Source organism: Nicotiana tabacum, chromosome 5 (genome assembly GCF_000715075.1).
Source record: "Nicotiana tabacum cultivar K326 chromosome 5, ASM71507v2, whole genome shotgun sequence".
In the NCBI taxonomy this organism is placed as follows: Eukaryota; Viridiplantae; Streptophyta; class Magnoliopsida; order Solanales; family Solanaceae; genus Nicotiana; species Nicotiana tabacum.
In genome coordinates, this window is record NC_134084.1 from 24181453 (window position 1) to 24207502 (window position 26050).

The window sequence follows — 26050 nt, forward strand, 5'->3', positions numbered from 1 at the left end:
AATGTTTGATAAAAAGAACAAAAGTTTGAACGAAAGTTAGAATATTTTTGAATGGATTTTCATAAAATCCTAACGCCTTTAAATAAGGCAATGCGTAGCCCGAAGGGGCTGAATTTTTTGATGTATAGAGCGGTATTATACCGTGCTATACCCGTTTGAATTATTGTTATGTCAGTTAACTGTAGAAGACTTATTGGTGGGCCCACAAACAGGTATAGCGCGGTATAATACCGCGCTATAGATATTTGAATTACAGTTATGTCGGTTAAATGCAGGAGACTAATTGATGGGCCCACAAATAGGTATAGCGCGTTGTAATACCGCGCTACATGTAACGTTGTATTATACTATGCTATATATGACGCGGTGTTATAATGCGCTATACTTTAACGGCAGAAACACCGTTAAAGTATAGCACGGTATAATATCTCGTTATATATAGAAATTTTTTTTTAGACAGTAGAAACGTATTTTAAATCCAAAAAATTGGCATTTAGGTTTAGGATAATGTCGTGGAAAAGATAAATCGTGCCAAACGGTCCAATTATCTAGAGCAACTGTCCCCATTCACTTCATTTCTGTAGCAATTAAAGCTTTTACCAGTAGGGTTACTTGCTTTTTATGGGGAACTATGCAAGCAAACAATAAGAGAGCTCAAAATTCAAATTTCCCGTCACTTTAAAGACAGCGCTAATACCTTCGCTCATGTCCTTCTTCTTCACTTTCTCGTTTCCCCATCAAACAACTTGAACCCAAGTAAACAATGAATAGAAAGGGGAAAGGAAAAGGAAAAGGTAAAAAGAAGAAGGCGTCAATGGTGAAAAGGCCGCCATGGTTGGAATTACCAGAAGATATATGGGGTAACATATTACACAGGCTGGGGTTAAAAGAGATACTGCTGATTGCACAGAAGGTGTGCAGTATGTGGAGGCGAGTGTGCATGGATCCTTCCATGTGGCGTGTCATTGATATGTCGAACTGCCGTGACTTAGACTGCATCGGCAGCCAAGAATTGTGCCGCCACGTGGTTGATCGCAGCCAAGGTGAACTAGTTGACTTCAGCATGGAGTACTTCGTCACCAACGAGTTGCTTGCTTATGTAGTGGAGAGGTAATTTAATCTCTAGCCGTTTAAGGCGAATTCACGATTTTAATTTTATGGGTTCGAAATTTATTATTTAAAGCGTGAGCCAAAGCTACTAGAACCAAACCTATAAGTCATAGAAATAGTCTACATTTGCCCCAATTCTTAGTTCAGATTTCCACTGTCATTGTGTTTTAGTGTATTCTTCGTTGATCTGATTGGGGTGGCTTGGGTGTTACGTAACTATATTACGTAATGCTTTATACTACATGACATTTGACTGGACTTACGATAAAATGATAACCTTCTGCTCACCTTTTATTTGGCATATGTGTTATAGCTTTTTTACCCGTCCTTTTTGTGCGAGAGTTCTCTAGTGTTTATGTTATAAAAAAGAAGCTTATTATAGCATGTATCTACATATGTCTTTAGTTGTTTGAATTCCTTATTTGCTTCGTCAGAGGCAAGAATCTACACATTATCACAGAGTTGTTTACAAGTAGGTGTATGAGTCCAAATTTGAACAAACACAACCGTTGATGAGCACGACAAACGACGAGATTCACACAGCTCGACATCTTGTAGAGGGCGACCTTATGGCGAACAAGAGATGGTACGACCCTTGCAGTAGTATAGGCCTATTAGGGGACATCGGGAATATTCTCACGAATATTCCCTATAACTTGTCTTTTAGAGCTCAGCAAGGTTGGGTTCCTTATACATAGAGCATGAAACAACTTTGTAAGGGCACTTTTTCGGCTAATCCATAATGCTTATTGCAAACTTGCTTACATAGAGGATTGAGAAGATTGTTGTAAAAAGGTCTTTTTTTTGTCTAAACGAGATAAGGAATTCTTATCATTATTCACTTTTCTATCTTTCATTCTAGAGACTATTATACTTAGCTAAGATTTACACCTTCAACTTCTTTGATTGATTTGTTCAAAAAGGTTTCGATATCTTTCGAGTCAAACAATTTGTCGCCGTCTGTGGGGATTTCTATAGCTGAGACCTTAGTTTCGTCTAGATTCTTGAAAGAAATAATCACCTCATTTTAGTCTGACAAAGGCCAACAATGGCAAGAAAGGGAGAAGCAAGGCTAAAGGCAATAGTATGTGTCACGAACAACCTCATGAATTCCCTCAATGAATCCAGTAGAGAAGACAACGAAAATGTAGCACCAAGTGCTCCACATGAGGGAGAGATCTCACTCCCCCCACATGAAAGTTTAACTGTCTCGCGCGAGAGGGGAACCTCAACATCCGCAGCAGGAGAAACACCACCGGCTGTGAAAAGGCTATTAGAAGAATGGTTGACAAACACCTTGAGCAACATACTCGACAAACCCGTTCAGAGGGATATTGAAGACACATTACCCGCAGAAACTGCAGCTGTCGCCGATGAGCCAGAAACTACACGAATAGGTAACACCCGTACTGTCGCTGATATAGGCAACGATGCACTTGCATCCATCTTAAAGAAAATGGAAGAGATGGAAAATGAGAACAAACCACTCCACGACCAGATGAAAGAGCATCAGGAAAAGGTTGATAAAATACCGGGTACTCCGAATTGCTACCAAAACGTGACGTGAGACGATTCGTCGAACAACCATACAGCGAAGAGGTAGCTCCCCACTCTATTCCAAAAACCTTCAAAATGCCACCATATCTAAAAATATATGATCGCACCACGGACCCGGAGGATCACTTGATCCATTACGTTACTGCAGTAAAAGGTAACGGTCTATCAAAAGAACAGGTGTCGTCAGTACTACTGAAAAAGTTCGATGATACTCTGATAGGAGGAGCATTGACATGGTATTCCCAACTACCAGCACAATTGATATCAACATTCAAAGAAATGGCAGATAAGTTTGTCACCGCTCATGCGAGAGCGAAAAAGGCAGAGGCTATGGTAAATGATATCTTCACCATCAGGCAAACGACAGGCGAAGGACTTCGGGATTTCCTAGCCCGATTCAACAGGGTAAGGATGAGCCTACCGAACGTGTCAAAAGGGATGGCGGTAGCAGCCTTTCAAAATGGGTTGAACAGAAACGGGTCAAAAGCCACCAAAAAGCTGCTAAGTAGACTCATGAAGTACCCCCCACCACGTGGGAAGATATCCATAATGCCTATTGCGCCGAAGTGAAGACAGACGAGGATGACCTGAACGGCCTGATCCAATGACTAACCTCGATCCAAACTGAGACAAGGAGAGATCTCCTCAACGACGACCGAAGGGATCAACTACCACGTTTCAATTGAGAAAGGCACTAGCCCTATGTCCGAACATCCAACCCACCCCCTTCACAACATACAGATGTCGCGCCCCGACACATCGCACCACTTCGAAGCGAAAGAAGTATGCCTCCACTGTTATTTGCTCATAACTTTTGTGTTTCCCCTTCAGAAATAGTGTACGCACTGGAAAATCTCGGCACAAAGGTGTAGTGGCCGCAAAAGATGAAGTCGGATCCAAACACCAGAAGACCGAACGTTCTGTGTGAATTCCACTAGGAAAAGGGACACAAGACCGAGGACTGCATAGGTCTGCGATAGGAAGTGGTAAGAATGTTAAACCAGGGATACCTGAAAGAACTGCTGAGCGACCGAGGACGAGCCAACTTTGCTCGTGGACGCGATCAACCTCAGGGACCTCCAAAACTACCATCACGAGCTCGTACCATACAAATGATCATTGGTGGCGGCGACGATACAATGATCAATCATGTGAAGTTCACCACCACACACAAACTCAAATGGACAGTCGCCCACGAACGATATGACAATCTCGAAGACTGTATCATCTTCGATAAGTCGGATACTAACGGTTTGTTTTTCCCTCACTGTGATGCTTTGGTTATAACTTTACGCATCACAAATACCGACGTAAAAAGAATAATGGTGGATGATAGAAGCGGTGCGTGTATTATCACCCACGAGTTCTCACGCAGATGAGGCTCGAGGATAAAATAGTACCGCATTGCATAACACTGACGCGTTTTAATAATGCAGTGGAATGAACCTCTGGAGAGATAATGCTATCTGTCCTGGCAAGAGAAGTCACCCTAGAGAAGACGTTCCACGTCATGAACCAGGAAACAGCCTACAACGCCACCATAGGGCACCGATGGATACACGCCATGCGAGCCGTCCCATCAAGTTTCTATCAAGTAATCAAATTTCCCACCCCATGGGGGATATTCAGCATTCAAGGCGAGCAACGCACCGCCCAAGAATGCTACCGGATCGCCTAAGATTGCACACACACCAAACAACTAAAAGGGGCAAGTGCGGAAGCATAGCAATCAGCCATATCGGGAACCAAACCCGACATACAAATAGAGGCCATCAAAGACCCAGATGCCGTAGAAGCTTGCAAGGTAACCGTAGAAGACCTCAACCTCGTCCAACTGGACAACACTGATAGCACGAAAAAGGCTTACATCAGACACAACCTCTCAGAACTAGGTAAATATCGTGAGTTATTAACTAATAATGCTGATTTGTTTGCCTTTTCCCATTCAGATATGCCAGGAATCCCAAGGGATATCGCTACACACAGACTAAATGTCGATCCTCTTTACCCGCTAGTACGACAAATGAGGAGAAAGTTCAATGCCGCCATCAATGAAGCGGTCAACGAAGAGGTTGATAAATTACTCGCTAATGGCTCCATCCGAGAGTCAAAATATCCCCAATGAGTTGCTAATGTGGTCATGGTTAAAAAGAAAAATGGGAAATGGCGGATGTGTGTCGACTTCACCGACTTAAACAAAGCATGCCCAAAAGATTCGTTTTCATTACCGCACATCGACCAGCTCATCGACGCAACGGCGGGACACGAGCTACTGAGCTTCCTAGACAACCAAATTCTGATGGCTGAAGAAAACCAAGAAAAAACCACTTTCAACACTCACCAAGGAATGTATTGCTACAAGGTAATGTCGTTCGGACTCAAGAACGCAGGGGCGACGTATCAAAGATTAGTCACCAAGATGTTCAAAGAACAACCCGGTAAGACTATGGAGGTTTACATCGATGACATGCTAGTAAAGTCGAAAAAAAAGGATCACATTGACCATCTGAAGGAAGCCTTCGAGATATTGAGGAAATAAAGGATGAAGCTGAATCCCGAAAAATGCGCCTTCGGCGTAACTTTAGGAAAGTTCCTTGGTTTTCTAGTGTCACAAAGGGGTATCGAGGTCAACCCGAATCAGATCAGGGCCATCGAAGGATACAGGATGAATAGCCGCCCTGTCGAGGTTCATTTCACGATCATTGGACAGATGCCATAAATTCTTCAATGTGCTAAGGAAAGACCACAGACTGCAGTGGAATATAGAATGCGTCGATGCTTTAATGAAGCTGAAAGCATATCTATCCTCGCCACCACTGCTCGTCAAGGCAGACCGGGGGGAATGCCTACTAGTATACCTAGCAGTCTCCGAAGTCGCAGTAAATTCAGTCTTGATCCGCGAAAATAAAGGTACGCAATCTCTAATTTACTATATCAGCAAAACCTTAATTGATGCCGAAACAAGATACCCTCACCTTGAAAAACTAGCTTTGGCATTAGTCGTAGCTTCACGAAAACTTAGACCATATTTTCAATGTCACCCCATAAAAGTGGTGACAACCTTCCCCCTGAAGGGCATCCTACACAAACCCGAATTATCGGGTAGACTGGCCAAATGGGCCATAGAATTAAGCGAGCACGAAATAACATACCAACCACGAACTGCCATTAAGTCGCAGGTGCTCGCCGATTTCTTCACTGATTTCAGCGCAAAAATATTGCCTGGAGTATAGCAGGAGGCGCTCATCGCTTCCGCATATTCTGAACTTTAGGTCCTCTACACTGACGACACATCTAATGCCTCGGGATCGGGACTGGGACTCGTCCTCGAGGTTCCTACGGGCGAAGTAATTCGCCAGTCCATACGATGCCCCGAGATGACTAACAATGAGGCCGAGGATGAAGCTGTGATTATAGGATTGAAATTAGCCCTCAAATATGGCGCGTGACAACTCGACCTCCATTGCGACTCTCAACTCATAGTGAACCAAGTCACCGGGACTTTCCAAATCAAAGAACTAAGACTACAAAAATACCAGTCAGAAATTCACAAACTACTGCCAGAGTTCAATGAATGCCGCCTCAACCAAATACCCAAGGTGCAAAATATCGAAGCAGACAGACTCGCCAAGCTAGCAACAACCACCAAAAATATCAACAAGGAAAACATGGTCACCCTTCTCCATTCCGCAATAGACCAAGTCGAGGTACGTTCTGTAAACCTAACTTGGGATTAGCGCAATCGTCTCCTGGCATATTTGCATTATGGAATTCTCCCACAAGATAAAAAAGAAGCCAAAAAGCTTCGAATACAGGCATCCAGATATAGCCTCGTAAACTGTGATCTTTACAAGAGAACGTTCGGCGACCCCCTGGCCAAATGTCTTAGTCTAAATCAAACAAGGCGAGTACTAGAAGAATTACATGAGGGGCACTGCGGTGCCCACATGGGAAATCGTGCCCTCGTCCGATGCCTCATCCGCGCCGAATACTACTGGCCCACCATGAAAAAAGAAGCCGCGGACTATGTCAGGAAGTATGAACAGTGTCAAAAGTAAGCCCTTATGATACACCAAGCAGGAGAACTCCTTCATTCCGTCACTTCGCCATGACCATTCATAAAGTGGGGGATGGATATTGTCGGACCCTCCCAGTAGGACGAGGTAAAGTATGTTTCCTTTTGGTTTTAACTGATTACTTTTCTAAATGGGTGGAAGCAGGTGCATACGCTCAAATACATGATCAAGAGGTCATCGCGTTCATATGGAAAAATATAATATGCCGTTTCAGCATCCCCAAAGAAATCAGCTGCGACAACGGACCTTAGTTCATCGGAAAGAAAACGATCGAGTTTTTCATAAAATGGCACGTCAAACGAATACTCTCCATACCATACCATCCCGCCGGCAATGGTCAAGCCGAATCCTCCAACAAAGTAATACTGAATATATTGAAAAAAAAGCTCGAGGACGCCAAAGGGCTATGGCCTGAACTACTACTAGAAGTATTATGGGCATACCACACTACACCAAAAAACAGTACAGGCGAGACACCATATTCACTAGTCTACGAGACTGACGCAATTATACCAGTCGAGGTCGGAGAGCCTAGCTTGAGATACTCCAACGAGAGCGGACCAAACAACGACAAAAGTAGGCTACAAGATCTGGATGAAGTTGAAGAACGAGGAGACATGGCCCACATAAGAATGGTAGCCCAAAAACAACAAGTAGAAATGTATTACAACAAAAAAGCCAAAGTGCGACCGCTCTAGGTCGGAGATTACATCCTCAAACCTAAAACACAAGCAGCGAAAGACCCTAATAAAAGAAAACTAGGAACAAACTGGGACATACCATACAAAATCACGACGGCAGCAAACAAATGAGCATTCCAGTTAGAGACAATGGAAAGAAAACTACTTCAAACAACTAGAATGTCGCCCATCTCAAATACTTCCACTTCTGAAAGGAGGCGCCACCTTAGTCGTACTCTTTTTCCCTCATCTGAATTTTGTCACAATCAGGTTTTCTCAGTGAGGTTTTTAATGAGGCGACAAGGAGGACGTCTCGAGAATCAAAGTATTGCTCATTACCCTGGTCGTCGACGTATTCTCCGGACCGAGTAATGAAGGGACTCGATATAGATAATCAAATCTACATTGTATGTACAGAGCCGATATATGATTCTTACAAGAATATAATTAAATTGCCATTGTATGAATAAAGCCGACATGTATTTTCCTACGGGAATATGATCAAACCTCAAATATGAACATCCCAATGGCAAAGGCCATCGACGAAAATATCAGTTCGACCTCGTTTGAACTACGATGGGATCCTACTTCGACGACATTTCGAGGAAACATACCAATGGCCAAGGCCATCGCCGAAAATATCAGTTCGACCTCGTTCGAACTACGGCGGGATCCTATTTCGACGATAGTTCAAAGCAATATCCCAATGGCCAAGGCCATCAACAAAAATATTAGTTCGACCTCGTTTGAACTACGATGGGATCCTACTTCGATGACAGTTTGAAGCAACATCCCAATGGCCAAGGCCATCGACGAAAATATCAGTTCGACCTCGTTCGAACTATTACGGGATCCTACTTCGATGACAGTTCGAAGCAACATCCCAATGGCTAAGCCCATCGACGAAAATATCAGTTTGACCTCGTTCGAACTATGATGGGATCCTACTTCGACGATAGTTCGAAGCAACATCCTAATGGCCAAGGCCATCGACGAAAATATCAATTCGACCTTGTTCGAACTACGATGGGATCCTACTTCGACGATAGTTCGAAGCAACATCCCAATGGCCAAGACCATCGATGAAAATATCAGTTTGACCTCGTTCAAACTACGATGGGATCCTACTTCGACGACAGTTCGAAGCAAGATCCCAATGGCCAAGGCCATCGACGAAAATATCAGTTCGACCTCGTTCGAACTACGATGGGATTCTACTTCGATGATAGTTGGAGGCAACATCCCAATGGTTAAGGCCATCGACGAAAATATTAGTTCGACCTCGTTCGAACTACGCCAGGATCCTACTTCAACGATAGTTCGAAGCAATATCCCAATGACCAAGGCCATCGACGAAAATATCAGTTCGACCTCGTTCGAACTACGATGGGATCCTACTTTGACGATCGTTCGAAGTAACATCCTAATGTCCAAGGCAATCAACGAAAATATCAGTTCGACCTCGTTCGAACTACGACGGGATCCTACTTCGCGACAGTTCGAAGCAACATCCCAATGGCCAAGGCCATCGACGAAAATATCAGTTCGACCTCGCTTGAACTACGATGGGATCCTACTTCGATGACAGTTCGAAGCAACATCCCAATGGCCAAGGCCATCGATGAAAATATCAGTTCGACCTCATTCGAACTACGACGGGATCCTACTTCGATGACAGTTCGAAGCAGCATCCCAATGGCCAAGGCCATCGACGAAAATATCAGTTCGACCTCGTTCAAACTATGATGGGATCCTACTTCGACGATAGTTCGAAGCAACATCCCAATGGCCAAGGCCATCGACAAAAATATCAGTTCGACCTCGTTTGAACTACGACGGGATACCACTTTGCCGATCGTTCGAAAATAGCATCCCAGAGGCTAAAGCCATCGCCAAAAGAAAAAGGAATCAACCTCACCCAATTTCTAAATCGGCTTAACAGTTCGACGGGTACCCCGGATGCCATATATATTGCAAAGATCATCACCACACCGACAAAACAAATTTTACATTACATCAAAATGTTACACCAATCTTTACAACAGGTTCAAGAACGCCCCTTACAAAAGTCACAAACAAAAAGTATGTACAAACAAAAGTTCACACGTCATCCCCGGTGGGGTATGCGTCTTCGTACCAAGAGTTAGAAGCAAGACGATTCGCATCATCAGAGTTGATATCATCCCCGTCAGGAGTAAGAGGGTCGTACCCGCACGTCTCCCGAGCTGCACGAGTTTTGGTATGCATGACCCCAAACTTTGCTTCAGTCGCCCTACCCTCGGCATGAAAAGCCTTGTACACATCAATCCAGGCCTCAGCATGGACCCACAACTCATATAAGAAACGAGGCACGACCGGGTCGGCCGAGGCGCGAGACGTAGAAGGTTGAGAGCATCGAATTGCATCCACTTCCCTCAATGAGGCTACTTGTCCATTCAACACATATATCTCCGTCTCCAACTCCTTAACACACCCTTCAAGCCCCGCAACCTTAAGCTTAGACGCCTCCTTTTCCTCGGTCAGCTCTGACCTACAAACACGAAGGGTATTCTCCAAAGCCGTCGTGCCAGAAATAGCTGCCGCCAGCTTATCAGCACCGACGTTCAGTTTGCCCTTAAGCCCCTCAATCTCTACCGCCTTCATGTTCAATTCTGCGGTCAAACTGGCCACCTTTGCTTGTAAGTTGGCATTCTCGGCCATCACCCCCTACTTAACTCTAGCTCATCCTCCTTCACCTTAAGGGAGGCCTCAAGTTCACTATTGCGGCCGATAGCCTTCATGAGCTCCTCATCTCACTCCCTCAGCTCTAAGACCTTGCGCGCTAGTTGGTCCTCCCTCTATTTGAGTCCTTCGCGGAATAGCTGAAAATCAGGGTTCTGATTGTAAATATCAGCCATTGCACAATGCTTAGCGCGTTACTATTGATACTTGGAAGACATCTTCCCGTAGAATTCTGTCCTTTTCCTTTCCCGACGCTCACGCTCGGTCTCTATGATAAGGGTATGGCACAAAAAATGAGAGAAGTTAAAAGCAAAAATACAGGTCGACAGTCACAACGCAAGCCCAACAACGAAAAGGAAAAGAAAGGCACCTACCCGTAAGGCCATACCGATGACGTTCTAGGATAAATCCATGTCACTCATCGCCCTAAGCACCTCGTTTTTCGGGGAAGTGCATAGAGGGGCTAGAATAGACGCCATCTGATCACAGTTCAACAACAAGTTGAAGTCCCCCGGGATGACTATGTGACGGTCAGATCCTTCCGCCTTGGCATCTACATGAGTATAGCGACCTACGAATTCGCGAACATCCTCCGGGTCGACATCTGAACCTGAGCCTTCACCCTCGACACGATGGCCCCCAACGTTGGACGATTCGCCGCCCTCAGTGGAGCGCACAGAGCCGACCCCTGGATAAACTCCTTCCGTTTGGGAGATCTCCCCGCTAAAATGGCGTCGGCCATAAACGTGGGTACAGGTGCCGTCTGTGACACCCTGCTTCTATCAGCGTCCATGGCCACATCCTTCCCAAGCTCCATTCTTTTCTTTCTCGACAACGACTCATCCCCGTTAGAGAATTCATCCAAAAGGTGCGGGGTCGATATTGAAGAAGCCTCCTCCCTCACAACCATAACCCGAGAGGGACCCTCTACTTGAATTGGTTGAGGATGACCCTCTCGAACAGACTCATTCAAAGTAAACTACATCCCTGCGGCAGCAACGACCTGTCGGAATGTAGGGACTGGCGCCCTCTGCTTGGAAGCTCCTCGACTTGTCGTCGTCACGAAGAGTCGTATCAATAGACGACAATATATAACCAACAAAGTGGTACCAGATGGAACTCTAGGGCCATAACACTTTTTAAGGTAGGCCAATCTCGGGTTTCCTCCACATGGGGCAACAGACGGGCTACTCAATCCCTTATGCCAACAATAGGGCGGGGTGGACATCCCATAGCTGCAAACAAGAAGCGAACAAACCTTATAACGAATATAGAAAAAGAAAGAGTAAAATGAGTAGCAACACTTACGAGTTTCGTTCCACCGCTCCGGGAACCTGGCGGAATTAGAAACGATGTGTTCAGTTTTGACAAAGAAATACTTATGCCAAAACTTGTGACTTGCTCGATCGTCAGTCCCAACCACCAACCCTTTTGTGCCACGGTGCCTTAGATGCACCATAGTACCCCTGTGGAAGCTGGGCGAGAACAGGTGCAAAAAGTGGTGGATGGAAACATCGCATTCCGCCAACTCCACATACTTGGTCAAAATTTTCACACCTCCTTTTTCCGCGCCCGCGGGGCGCAGGGGAGTTTTTCCAATCAAAGGACAATCGAAGCGGGATTGGTTTAATTATTTTAGAGTCGCCACTTGGGAGATTTAGGGTGTCCCAAGTCATCGATTTTAATCCCGAATCGAGGAAAATAATGACTCTATATTACAGTCTGCGTACCAGAAATCCGGATAAGGAATTCTGTTAACCCGGGAGAAGGTGTTAGGCATTCCCGAGTTCCGTGGTTCTAGCACGGTCGCTCAACTGTTATATTCGGCTTGATTATCTGATTTTATACAAGTGTGAACTTATATGCAAAATTTAACTTTTAATCGCTTTTATCATTTACTGTTTTTATCAAGAATTGCAACGTTGTGAAAATGTATCTCGAACCGCGTTACAATCAATGTACCCATGGTCGTCGACACACTTTGACTCCGTTGAGATTTGGATTTGGGTCACATCAATGTGCACCCGAGTTTAAGAAGGTAAGGTTTATTAAAGCGTGTCCTAAAGAGACTAACGTGTTGTTATTTTAGGAGGGTTGTGAGATTTGCTAAACAACCCGTCCTGGAAACTAAATGCTTCAATAATATACATTTAACAAGGGCCCCGCATATACGTGTTTTGTTTATTTTCATCGAGGCTCATCTCGTTCTTATTTTAAAAGGATATCCTATAGCAACTACGTTTCTTGTCGTGTTTGTCTCTATCAATTGAAAACAGTAGATAATCCTAATTAATTACATGCTTGCAAGTTGTTTGTAATGGAATTCGGAAATGCTTAAAAAAAATCGGGACCGAAGCTGCGTGCACAGTCGGCCAAACAAATAATCATGGGCCCAAATCCAGCCCACGCGTGGTTGGCCAGACCTGGGCCACTGCTCGTTCGACGCGGGCCTGCCTGGTCTGTCTTCGACCTGGGCTCGACCTTCATGAGGTTGAGGCCCTGAATTTGTGTTCTTTATCTTGAAACATGGTTTTAGGAGTTATATATGGCAATTTATTGGAAAGGGAAGAACTTAATCTACAGTGTACAAATTTCATGCTTGGACTGCATTACAACATATACGGCAAAGCAAACTAAATCTGAGAGGCAACCTAATTCATTGAGACCACTTTTATCTAGCAGCATACATATACAATTATCATTCGATACCACTTTTATCTAGCAGCATACATATACAACTAGGCTTATCATTCGATACATATACGAATATTCCCTATAACTTGTCTTTTAGAGCTCAGCAAGGTTGGGTTCCTTATATATAGAGCATGAAACAACCTTGTAAGGGCACTTTTTCGGCTAATCCATAATACTTACTGCAAACTTGCTTACATAGAGGATTGAGAAGATTGTTGTAAAAATGTCTTTTTTTTTTGGTCTAAACGAGATAAGGAATTCTTATCATTATTCACTTTTTCTATATTTCATTCTAGAGATTATTATACTTAGCTAAGATTTACCTCTTCAACTTCTTTGATTAATTTGTTAAAAAAAGTTTCGATAACTTTTGAGTCAAACAGTAAGGGAAAATCATAGTAAAGGGATTTAATTGAATTTTTTTGTTAAAAAATTATACTGTGCAAATATGGTAGAAATGAATTTTTTTCTGTTACATTTAAATAGTTGCATCCCTTGACATAAAGAAAAGGCTAATGGGGTCCAAAATTGCTTTTAAGTGTGAAATTCTCTTATTTTTTGAATCTCATTGTTTAAATTCTTGACTCTGCCACTATTTACGAGTTATAAATATTACCTAGCTTTATGAGACATGCAGCTAGTAACGAACCTCTACCTCATATCAAAGAGAGTGTTTCCTCCCTTCACTCACCCAGCAGAAAATACATTAATAACACACCAAAAGCCAAACTGATTTGTTGCTGTAACTATACAGAGATCGCGTTTTGTCTTCTCATTTCCCTTTTGTAAGCTAGCAACTGGTTTTATCCTATATCAGGAATACTTGCACTAATCTTCTGTACCACATTGTGTTTGGTAATTGTGCTTGAGACTACAATTAATTCATTTTTTGCTTTTCTTCACCAGATCAGGAAAACTGAAAAGACTGAGTATTGCATTTTGCAATGATAGGGTATGTGAAGGCTTGATTGAAGTAGTTCAAAAGCTCCCAATGTTAGAAGAGTTGAGTCTGACGCACACTGATATCACCATAGAGGGAATTGAAGCTCTTGGACGCTCTTGCCCACGGTTGAAGTCGTTTGAATTGAATAGCATTTACTGTAAAGAAGATGGAAAAGATGATGAGGCTCTAGCTATTGCTAAAAACCTTCCTACGTTGCACCATCTTCGGCTCATTGGGAACAGTATGACTAAAGAAGGCCTTCAAGCTATTCTTGATGGCTGTCCGAATCTTGTATCTCTTGACCTGCGGCTCTGCTATGATCTTACCCTGCTCATAGCCTTAATTAGTGGTAGATTTTCGCGACAGATTAAACATGTGAAGAACTGGTTGAACTGTGGAGGTGTATGGGTAGAGCAGGCTTGGAATGACTTACTCGATTGTTTAGTGTTATATTCAAGTCTAATAGGATGCCTGAAGAGTGGAGGTGGAGTACAATGGTTCCGTTGTATAAGAACAAGGGTGATGTCCAGAGCTGTAACAACTATAGGGGCATCAAATTACTAAGTCATACCATGAAAGTTTGGGAGAGACTGGTAGAAATGAGAGTGCGAAGGACGGTGTCTATTTCAGACAACCAGTTCGGGTTCATGCCGGGACGATCTACCACAGAAGCTATCCACCTTATTAGGAGGATGGTGGAACAGTACAGGGATAGGAAGAAGGATCTCCACATGGTGTTTATTGATCTGGAGAAAGCGTACGATAGGGTTCCTAGGGAGGTCTTATGGAGATGCTTAGAGGATAAAGGGGTCCCGGTTGACTATATTAGAGTGATTAAAGACATGTATGCTGGAGCTAAGACTCGGGTTAGGACAGTAGGAGGCGACTCTAAACACTTTCCAGTTATTACGGGGTTGCACCAAGGGTCTGCGCTCAGCCCATTCCTATTTGCCCCGGTGATGGATGCACTGACTCATCATATTCAAGGGGGGGTGCCATGTTGCATGTTATTTGCTGATGACATTATTCTAATTGACGAGACACGAGGCGGCGTCAACGAGAGACTAGAGATTTGGAGACATGCTCTTGAGTCTAAAGGTTTCAAGTTGAGCAGGACGAAGACGGAATACCTCGAGTGCAAATTTGGGGTTGAGCCGACGGAAGCGGGAGTTGAAGTGAGGCTTGACTCTCAAGTCATTCCCAAGAGGGGTAGTTTCAAGTACCTTGGATCGGTTATTCAGGGGATCGGGGATATTGAAGAGGATATCACACACCGTATAGGGGTGGGGTGGATGAAGTGGAGGTTAGCGTCGGGAGTCTTGTGTGACAAGAAAGTGTCACCGTTACTAAAAGGTAAGTTTTATAGAACAGTGGTTAGGCCTGCCATGTTATATGGAACTGAATGTTGGCCGGTAAAGAACTCACACATCCAGAAGATGAAAGTAGCAGAGATGAGAATGTTGAGGTGGATGTGCGGGCATACAAGGATGGATAAGATTAGGAATGAAGATATTCGAGAGAAGGTAGGTGTGGCCCCCATAGAGGACAAGATGCGGGAAGTAAGACTCAGATGGTTCGGGCACATTCAGAGGAGGAGCACTGATGCACCGGTGAGGAGGTGCGAGCGACTGGCTGTAGTGGGCACGCGGAGAGGTAGAGGGCGACCTAAGAAGTATTGGGGAGAGGTGATCAGACAGGACATGGCGCGACTTAGGATTACTGAGGACATGACTCTTGACAGGGAATTATGGAGGTCGAGCATTAAGGTTGTAGGTTAGGGAAAAGTTGTGAATATTTCTACAGCACAATAGAGTGAGACAAGCTAGTTAGGAGTTAGACTAAAAATGTCATTGGTCGTCTATTGATGCAGGGCTTTACCTGCTAGTTTTTACTATACCAGCCATCTATTTAATATTTCGTATTCTGTATTTCATATCTCTTATAAAGCTGTTATTTTATTATGTATTTTTATGGTACTAATATATCGTCTCCTGTTGCTCTTTTTGAGCCGAGGGTCTCCTGGAAACAGTCTCTCTACCCTTCGGGGTAGAGGTAAGGTCTGCGTACATATTACCCTCCCCAGACCCCATTTGTGGGATTATACTGGGTCGTGGTCGTTGTTGTTGTTGTTGTTATTTGTCGTTGTTGTTTGAAAAATCTTTATATTAACTTTTGGATATTTTCAAGTAAACGCCAATTTAGTGGTTCAGCTTCTGACACATTCGCCTGATTTCTGTTGTTGCGGCCTTGCGAGCTTTTGTTGGCATTGGATTATGAACCTGGCTGTTTATGTGTTTGGTTGATTGATTGGGAAGACTTCTATTGGAATTGTTTATAAACTCGGATTGCCCTTGAAATTTTTAAAGTTTACTGTCTATTCGTATGTGTCTGAAAAATGTACTTGGGACTTGGTAAATATAAACTTCAGCCCTTTATAATAGCTGTGGAGGATGATGTTAGAATCGAGATAATTAGGTATAATGCCGAAGCTAACAAAATTAATATTGAACGACAATAAATAACTAGGGCTAGAAATATATAGTAGTCATAGTACTTAAATATAAGTGATTCTAGCTGTAAAATGGCATATTCTTTAGGCAAGTAATTTATAGAAAAAGGGCTACTTTTAGAAGTCCTCTTGCACAAATGGGTATTATTACTTTTAGCCGCGCCAGAAACTATTTATATTTGGTAGTCGAAAAAGTGAATAAAATTAGTACTATAACTTTTGTATATAACATACAATATATTATTATTTTGAGAACCGCTATACAATATTATTTTCATTATGTAAGAATTTTAAACACCTCAAAAATCGCAGTTTACTTACTTTGCATCTTTACTAAATAACTTTAGCGTTAACTTACTTATCACTCTATTACTTCCTCCGTCCCAAAACACTTGTCGTCCTTAGTAAAAATATTTATCTCAAAATACTTATTGTTTTATTTAACCAAGATAAAATCGAATAGTTTTTTCCTCTTTTACATCAATGGGCTGATTTTGTGAGTTCACATACCAAAGAAAAAAGTAGTTTACCTTGTGCTTTTCAATATTATTGATCTTTGGAAATTAACAAGTGCAATAATTGATCTAATCTTTACCCTTTTATGTTTATCCGTAAAGCGTAAAATTGTATAGTTGAATTTATAGCATGTTTATAGACAAACAAATTGATTTGATCCCAAAATAATAAATAAATTAAATAAAATGTAAGACATAGCATTGAAATCGAGATAAATAACAGACAACTTGGTTCCGAGAGCAAGGCTACCGAAGACAACAATAAGAATAACGTTAGACAGAAAAAAGGTATTATTTAGCTTGGAATAGTGTGTAGCATAAGTTCGCCAGAATTTTCGTGTATTACAATGGTTGTTGAAGCCACTATTTATAGCTATACCTAGGGAACAAGGTCCCAGTATTAAACCTCTCTTAAATGACAATAATGAGGGTCATTGATGAATATGTAACGGCAGGTCATGAATACCAAAATTCTCTGTAACGGCTGCGTATTTAATACTGAGGAATATTCTTCATTGAATGTCATCTGGTGACAAACATTCGTTTGCTCCAATTGGAAATGTTCCCTTCGGGACTTACCTGGTGCCAACTGAAGCCGTTGCCCTCGATCTTGGTTTTTACTTGCTTCATTTTTCGTCTGCCCTCCCCCAATTCCACGTGTTACTCTATCATTTGAGCATTTAATATGAACTGATTTTTTACCCTCTACATTTTATATTTTGTATAAAGCATTACTACCATAAACAAATCTCAGTACTAATAAGACAATGGAGAGAGTACTATTAAAATCTGAATTGATAGATACACATTCAACAGATTTTTTCTCCTCAGCATTGGCTTGGGGGAGGGAGGGAGGGGGGTGTCCATTGATATCTCAATGCGTCTTGATTGTAAATTTTCATCTGTCTGCTCTTGCACTTGAAAGACATTGGGACATGCAACAATCATCCAACAAAAGGAACAATAAATTAATATTTCGCACCTATTGAAAAAGGAGGAATTTACACAAAATACAACTTATTTAAATATATTACAATTACTTTTAGAAAGTTACATAAGGTACAACTTATTTTAAATTCTACAACTTTTAATATCTGTTATATCTCTCTTCTGATATTCTCTCACCTTCAAATATCCATATATATATATATATATATATATATATATATATATATTGGGATTCTCTCTCACCTAACATGTATCTATCCGTATTAATTCTTACCCAATTTCTCCATTAAAAGGATTCAAATATATCCCAATATCCCAAGCCTCTTATGCTATTATTAATATGTATCTGATGCGTGCTAATAATTAATATAGTATAAACTAATGTGAAAATGGTATATAACGGTCTTGCGCAACCTTCGGATTATCGCAAGCGCAACCTTTGACCCCTTCGTCGACAACCTCTCATTTGTTCGACTACTCGCAGGGCCTGCTGCGTTTAGGTATAAGAAGCCCCACCCGGGAAAAGAGTGTAAAGCAGTACTCATGTTAAATTGTGTCCCTTGTAAACGAAAGAGCTCATGCCATAAATTGCTAATGAAGACTGGTCCCCAATCGCTGACAATTGAGTGTGGGATTCCATGCAATGAATATATCAGTCAATGACGTTGCCAAGATAGATATTTTTCTTTGCTTTTCAAGATATTGCGTATAAAGAGAAAGATAGTCAGTCCTCTTGGGCGGCCGAGAGTGTTATGCAAAAAGGACCAAGGACTGGGGAATGGATATTCGACAACCAACTAAACCGACCGAACCTTTTTTAGGTTTCTTTTAAAAAAATCGTAGATTTTTATATAAATATATAACCGCACCGATAATTAGGGTATATTTTTTATTTTATAAAAATAAATCGAAAAAATACTGAACTGTACCGAATAAATTTTACATGTGAAAAATATATTTATATAATAAGTCTAAAAAAAATAATGCATTAAACTTTTCTTTGGGCCTTGGAATTATGAAAACTGTTACAAGCCAACAAATAATTAAACTCAAAATATTAATTCCTAAAACCTATTACGCTACTTCTACTTAAACTAACTTATATCAAGTATCTTAGCAGAACACAAAATATTCTAGCGATTATGAATAGCAAACTACAATGTATTGAATATGTTTCCTTTCATATAATTTAGATTTAACTTTTAAAATATTTAATCTTCTATAAACTTTATTCTTGAGTCCTAACTTTGTTAATATATTTTTACTCGTGTGATTTATATTTTCTTTGCCTTTGCTTTGGTTTCTTTTACGCTGTTGTAGAATAGTTGATGGATCTATACTCTAGCCATCTTTCATTTTTTTTTAATTCATCACCCTTTAAACAATAAAAATATCTAGAGAGTTTTGTTACGTCCTATAAAAGAACATATGTTGTTGCATTCTACTTCTACTGGTGAATTTTATATAATATTTAAAAAAATACCAAAAATTAATTGAATTGTACCGATACCGAAGAGAAACCGATATGATTGAGACGGTTTCGAAAAATCTAATTTTAATTATATATAATAGAATAACCGAAAAATTGGTATGATACTAATTTTATAAAATAACCGGCCGAACCGAACCATTGACACCCCTACCAAGGAGGAATACTACTGATAAATATGGTATACAGTATATTCTATAATATAACTTTTATTAAATTGGTATATAATATATAATACACCTTTTTTGGATAGTTATATTTGAATAATATTTTACCAACAGGAGAAGGAGAAAATGATAAATAATGAATTATTTGTTGAGAATGTGTTGAAGGATAATATAAATAAAAAGGCGATGGAGAATTTTTAAAGACCAAGATGGAGATTGTGATAGAGATAATCTAATGGGTTTATATTGAAAATGTAGATTTAGCAAAATGGAGAATTTGTAGGCATTAATTATGGGATAGGATGAGAAATGGGATACGTTACAGTTTTACATTCCTTTTTTATAGAGATTCTACCATATTTTAGGATTATACGTAAGAGTTGTAAAATATAAAAATCTTATTGTGGTTGTATATTATGGAATATTTTTTGATTCTATAAGCAATTATGAAAAAATCCCTTGAAAAAGAGTGTGAACATTATTAAAGGCTAAAAGCTAAAGAATATTAGAGGTAATTTTTTAGTTTTTTGCATTCGATATCTGATTGAACAATAACTCAATATTCAATTGAACTTCCCTTGGGCCCCCGGGCAAAGCTAGGGTGACATAAATAGGTTAAAATAGCACGGACTAACCAGTTTTCGGATTGGTCATTCAAAAATAACCAGCATTTGCAAAGTCATTAAAAAATAACCACTATTTTGCTGCAATAGGGATCAGTCCAGCATAATATACTGAAGATCGGTGCACCTGTGTATGAACTTCCAACATATTATGCTGGAACTCCAACACGCGGATAGTTCCAGCATAATATACTGGAGATTGAAGCACATGTGTATGAATTTCCAACATACTATACTGGACCGGTATGTTATACTGGAACTCCAGTATATTATGTTGGAGTTCCAGTATACTTATGCTGGAACTCCAGTATATTATAGTGGAACTCCAGCATATTATGTTGGAGTATTTTCCAGATTTTGAACAATATTTTCGTTCAGATTTATCTTTACATGAAAAGTGGCTAAATTTTGATTACTTTTGAAATTGCGATTATTTTTGAATGACCCCTTGTAAATCTGATTACTTTTTAATTTCTCCATAAATATTAAATGTTGTATATACAAGATCAAAATTATGTTTTATGTATATAAGTGTCTTTACTTTTTATTATTTCGAATTCCCTTGAAAAACATCCTGGCTCACCAAGTCACCACTGCTTGGGCCTTGACTGCCCTATTCATGGCAGTACTAGTAGGCTTTTTATATGGGAAACAGTCTAAAAAAGAGAGTTCAAAATTCAAAAGTTCCCCCAATTTCCGTTACTTTAAAGGCAGAGCGTATCCTTCTTCCTCAGTGATGCTCTCCGCAAAAGCCCTAACAACAACAACAACAATAACAACAACCCAATATAATCCCACAAGTGAGGTTTGGGGAGGGTAAAATGTACGCAGACCTTACCCCTACCCCGAAGGGTAGAGAGGTTGTTTCCAGGAGACCCTCGGCTCAAAAAAAGCAATAAGAGATGATATATTAGTACCATATAAATGCGTAATAAAAATAACAACAATATATAAGAGATATGAAATATGAAATACAGGATACGAAATACGAAATACGAAATACGAAATACGAAATACGAAATAAATGGCTGGTATAGTACAACTAGAAGGTAAAGCCCTGCATCAATAGACGACCAATGACATTCCTAGTCTAACTCCTAACTAGATAGTCTCCCTCTATCGTGCTGTAGAAATATTCACACTCTCCCCTAACCTACAACCTTAATGCTCGACCTCCATAATCCAAAATGCTGAGGCGTGTTTGGCTAAGCTTATAACCTGGTCAAATTGGCTTATAAGCACTTTTTGGCTTATTTACGCGTTTGATAAAATTAAAAGTGCTTATAAGTTAAGTGTTTATAAGCCAAAAATAAGTCAAAAGTCATAAGTTGGTTTCTCCAACTTATCAAATTTAAACTTATAAGCATTTTAAGTTTGACCAAAATATTTACTATTTTATCCCTAAAATACTTCTTTTTAAAATAAAACTCTTCCTATTCCTAGTTGTTAAAAAGTGTTTTTCCGTACTACCTGATGCTTATCAACTGCTCTGCTAACCCAAACGGGTATTCATAAACAGCCGAGAGGAGTCAAACAGAAAATGCTAAAAGCATCATCATCTTCCTCCTTACCTCCACCTTCTTCTTCCTTACCATCATCGCCGTCGCTGCCGCTTTCGCCGCCGCCGCCGTGGGTGGAGCTTCCGCTGGATATCACGGCAAACATTCTGCAGCGTTTGAGAACGATAGAGATACTGGAGAATGCACAGCGAGTTTGTACTTCCTGGTGGAAGGCGAGCCATGACCCTACTGTGTGGCGTGTTGTCGACTTGAGGAATGATGATGTTGATGCCAAAACGCCTCGAATGTTGGAGAATATGTGTAGGATTGCGGTACATCGTAGCCCGGGCCAGTTGCTCAAAATTAATATTGAGAATTTTGGTAGCAGAGACTTGCTCAACTACATTGCTGAGAGGTACAACAGATCTAGTCTAAATCAGTTGATTTAACAAAATAAATTATCTTGAGTTCTAATGCCAAAACTATAGCATATCCATCCAATGTATGTTCAGTCTTGCTCAAGCCCAAAGATGATGTAATAACAAGTTAATATTAGGCTAATTGAGAATTTACCCTCGGGTTTTGGTCTAATGGTAAGAGCATAGTATGTATATAGGACAAAACCCTAGTAGTATTAAAGTGAAGTAGGGTAGAGGAACAAGTCCATTATCCACGAAGTTTAAAAGGGATTTCTCGTTACCAGAAAAATATTCAATTAGTTGAAAAACGCATTCTATCCGACTTTGGTACTTTGCAGAGGCTTCAAAGACTTATACTGCGGCATAGGTCAAATCATATACAAGTTATTTACATGCCTATTATATCTAGGAGAAACTGAACACAAATGTGTATGGCACCTCCTCTAAAATGAACAATGGAAATGGTTTAAAAGCGGATTTATGGATGGGTCGGGTAAGGTTTGGACAAATGAACCGGGGTGTTTTAAAATGTTTATTGGCCCTCCACGTGTCTATTTTAGTGTTGGGTCCAGATCTCTTAACGGGTATGGGCATTTTTGTTCAAAAGTGTAACTATAGGGCTGTATACATTTGAATACTCATGTAGACGGTAGATATGAATAATTTTTTAACGTAAAGAGGCAAATATGACCCTTTTTCATATGTAAAAAGAATAGAATATGCAGACATTAGTCCAACTCCTCAAAGTCGATTCTCATTGAGATCAATGTGTGTCTCATCTTTTGAAGTGCACATTTCTCTCAAGTGCATGACTTCACCAATGAAGCAATAACCTCTTGCTTCGTATCACTTAATAGCTTTAGGTGACAAAGAGATGGGTTTTACAACACTACGCCTCAAAGCCTAAATAGTGCCTACTGTTCTAATGAAACTAGGCGCAACATAGGCGACACACTAATGCAGGCATCAAGAAGCAAAAGCTTGTCCAAGTAACCATGAGCTCTATCTTAATGATGACATCACGAAACAATAAAAATAAACGTTTTACTTATTGTAATTATTCTAGTTCTCTTGTCCATGTAGTTTTTTGTTTGTGTTTATATTTATTATTCTAGCATTACACATATTCTTTTATCTTTTGCTTCTTTATTCATTAAAGTCCAAGCTTTATTTGCAGTTTACACTTAAAGCTCCAAAACTTTTTATTCGCCCTTTGCATTTGCTAACACTAAATATCAAAGTTACCTGGAGTGACATGATTGACGTTATTTCTTTATTTAGTGGGTAAAATTTGATTTTTAATTTAAAGGGTATAAAGATATCTTTTATTTTTGACAAGAGTGGGTTGCTTTAGTGGTGAGCACCCTCTACTTCCAACCAAGAGGTTGTGAGTTCGAGTTACCCCAAGAGCAAGGTGGGGAGTTCTTGGAGGGTGGGAGCCGACGTTAAAGGAAATATTACAAGTAGAAGATAATACTCTGATCCGTATACTCAATAAGATAACAAGAATTAATTTTTGTTTAATAGCTATATTCCTCATAAAACAGTATTCCTATAACAATTTTGCATTAGGATCAATAATGTATTAGGAGAATCTAAAAGGATCGGATTAGCTATATTATCATTTAAAAAAGTTAAAAAAATAGATTTCAAACAAAAATATACAAATTTATTTTGTTAACAAATTAAGGCCCCTCATCGAGATTTTGCTTTTGGCCACCAACAATGTTGGGCCGCCCTTGCTTTGCACTAACGGCCCGTTTGGCCGTAAAAAGGGATTCCTCTTCTCCGAAATTCTTTTCACTTTTTTTTTCAAATTAGTGTTTGGCCACGAAATTTTAGATTTTCACTTGAAGATGAATTTCGAATTTTTTTGATATTTGAAAAACTCGAAAAGGAGGCTATTTTTCAAAATTTTCACTTCAGATCACTGGCAAAAAGTCATAAATAACCCAAAATTATATTCATGTCCGAACACAACTCTAATTTTCAAATACCGTTTTCACTTGAAAAATATTCACTTTTTTTTTTCGAAATTTTAACAATTCCTATGTCCAAACGCCCACCGAATCTATAATATTATTTTCATACATGCTACCAAAATGTATATAAAGAAACCTAGTTTATTTTGTAAAATAAATAACCACCACAAGAACCTTAGTTATTCCTAATCGTAATAAGCATGTGACACACATTATACTTATGCGATCATGATTATCTATTCTAACATCATAAAGCATAAAGTATAGATAATTAAGAAATAAATAGAGTAAAGAAAGTAGAAACCGATTTTTGTTGCCACTTTCTTCTTAATTTATTCTTTGATGTCTTTGGCAATTCGTAGTGAAATCTGCAATGGTTTGAACATCATGCAACAGTTATCTGCTTTTATTTTTTTCATGAAATTCCATGTAGTAAGACACTGGCAGACAACTTTACCTTCTACTTCTAGCATCAGTCGAAGAGAAGGAAGGCTTAAAACATTCCCTTCTCTTTTTGCTTTTGCATTTTCTTTTTTCGATGTTTTCCAAACGTAACTTTTGCAAAGTGATCACTCCAAACATTACATTTTCGACATATTAGTGAAAAGGCTATACGAGTAGGCGACACATTAAAGATATGACAATCAAGCATGATATATGTACATATTATCTCCATCATAAAGGCTACAAAATGTATGAATACACCCGATTGGTGTGTACCGTTAGGTTTGGTGTATGAATACACAATGTTTTTAAAAAGCATTTTATTTCAAGTTCCACCAAACAACATTGCTTATCAAGGCCAGCACTAATAATTGTGACTGTTAATGGGGAAGCGGTACTTGATGTATGTACCGTTAGGTTTTTATTTTATTTTATAAATAAGATATTTAAGTTATTTAAAAGGGTATTTTTATAATTTAACTTTTGACTAAAGGTCTTCCCACTTTTAATATAGTACTAGTTTCTCAGCACACGCGTTGCGCGTGTACTCTATCTCAATAAGTATAATTTTTATTTAACAATCACATAAATCTATATTATATTAAAAGCACGAAGGCCCTTAGCGAAATGTCGTTCGCCTTTTTTACCCATTAAAAATAGATTCCACAGTGGATAAGTTATTAATTTAATTATTAGTTTAAAATCAATTAAATTATTAATTATTAATTCTTTCCTTATTTAAACTATGTAGAAAATCTAAATATTTTAGGAATTCAAAATCAACTATGATTTTCTTTACATAAATTCTTTCCTTATTTGAATTATGTAATATAATTTTATTCCTTCCATATTATTTGACTTGATAGTATAAAAAGACTTGCTAATTTGTAGTACTTTGCCAACGATATGTGATTGCTCCTTAGTAGGTGAGTTCTTTATACTTTTTTTCGATCGTTCTATAGAATATTGCTGTTATATTTGAAGTTTTTTCTTGTTTTAGTTTGTTTTTGCTTTTGTTTTAAATGTTTTATATGGGTTTTGGAAGAATTATTTTTCATTAATGTCTTTTTCTTTTCTTATTGACCATCCAATTCAACTTTTTTAGGAGTAAAAGAATATGCTGATTTTGGATTGAAAGATGTTACACATTTAAAGCCTAATGTAGTTCAATATGGATTTCTGTGACTAATCTGCAGGTTTTCTTTCTTAATCAGAAGATTCTAAAAATTTTGAGGCTACCTTCTTTCCTGTTCTTACTTTACATTCAATTTAATTTTCGTTTAATAATAAAAAATTATGCCTTTTGAGATTTTGGGTTAAAACTTAAAAGAGAATTTCTCACGTTTGACAAAAAAAAATCCAAACACCACTGTAATTCCTTCTACGCTACAGTCAAATATTTCATACTTAAGATGGCTAATATTAAGAACTTTGATCAATCTATTCATATATATACTATATTAAAAGCACGAAACCCCCTAGCGAAATATTGTTCGCTTTTTTTACCCTTTAAAAACTAGTTTCATATTGGATAAAATTGTAATTTAGTTGTTTTCCTATATTTAGGACTTCTAAATCAAATAAAATTTTAGTTATTAAAATTTTCCTTTTTTGAACTAGGTAAGAAATCCTAATATTTAGAACTTTAAATGAATAATATTATTTTTTCATATT

The 26050-nt window shown here is 39.4% G+C and overlaps 1 protein-coding gene across 1 annotated transcript; it reads left to right on the forward strand.

The window, feature by feature from the left end:
- Nucleotides 1-763: 763 nt before the first annotated feature.
- On the forward strand, nucleotides 764-21980 carry LOC107788899 (putative F-box/LRR-repeat protein 9). Its single transcript, XM_075252783.1, has 3 exons — nucleotides 764-1110; nucleotides 13745-14189; nucleotides 21552-21980. Exons 1-3 carry the CDS (start codon nucleotides 764-766, stop codon nucleotides 21978-21980), a joined length of 1221 nt encoding a protein of 406 aa, XP_075108884.1.
- The last annotated feature ends 4070 nt before the right edge of the window (nucleotides 21981-26050 follow it).

Excerpts from the sequence above, each read along its gene's own strand:
- LOC107788899 (XM_075252783.1), top strand. The coding sequence starts at position 764 with ATGAATAGAAAGGGGAAAGGAAAAGGAAAAGGTAAAAAGAAGAAGGCG. Across the intron at positions 1,111-13,744 it reads CTTGCTTATGTAGTGGAGAG|ATCAGGAAAACTGAAAAGAC; the intron begins GTAATTTAATCT and ends TTTCTTCACCAG. Across the intron at positions 14,190-21,551 it reads TGAACTGTGGAGGTGTATGG|CCGAGAGGAGTCAAACAGAA; the intron begins GTAGAGCAGGCT and ends ATTCATAAACAG.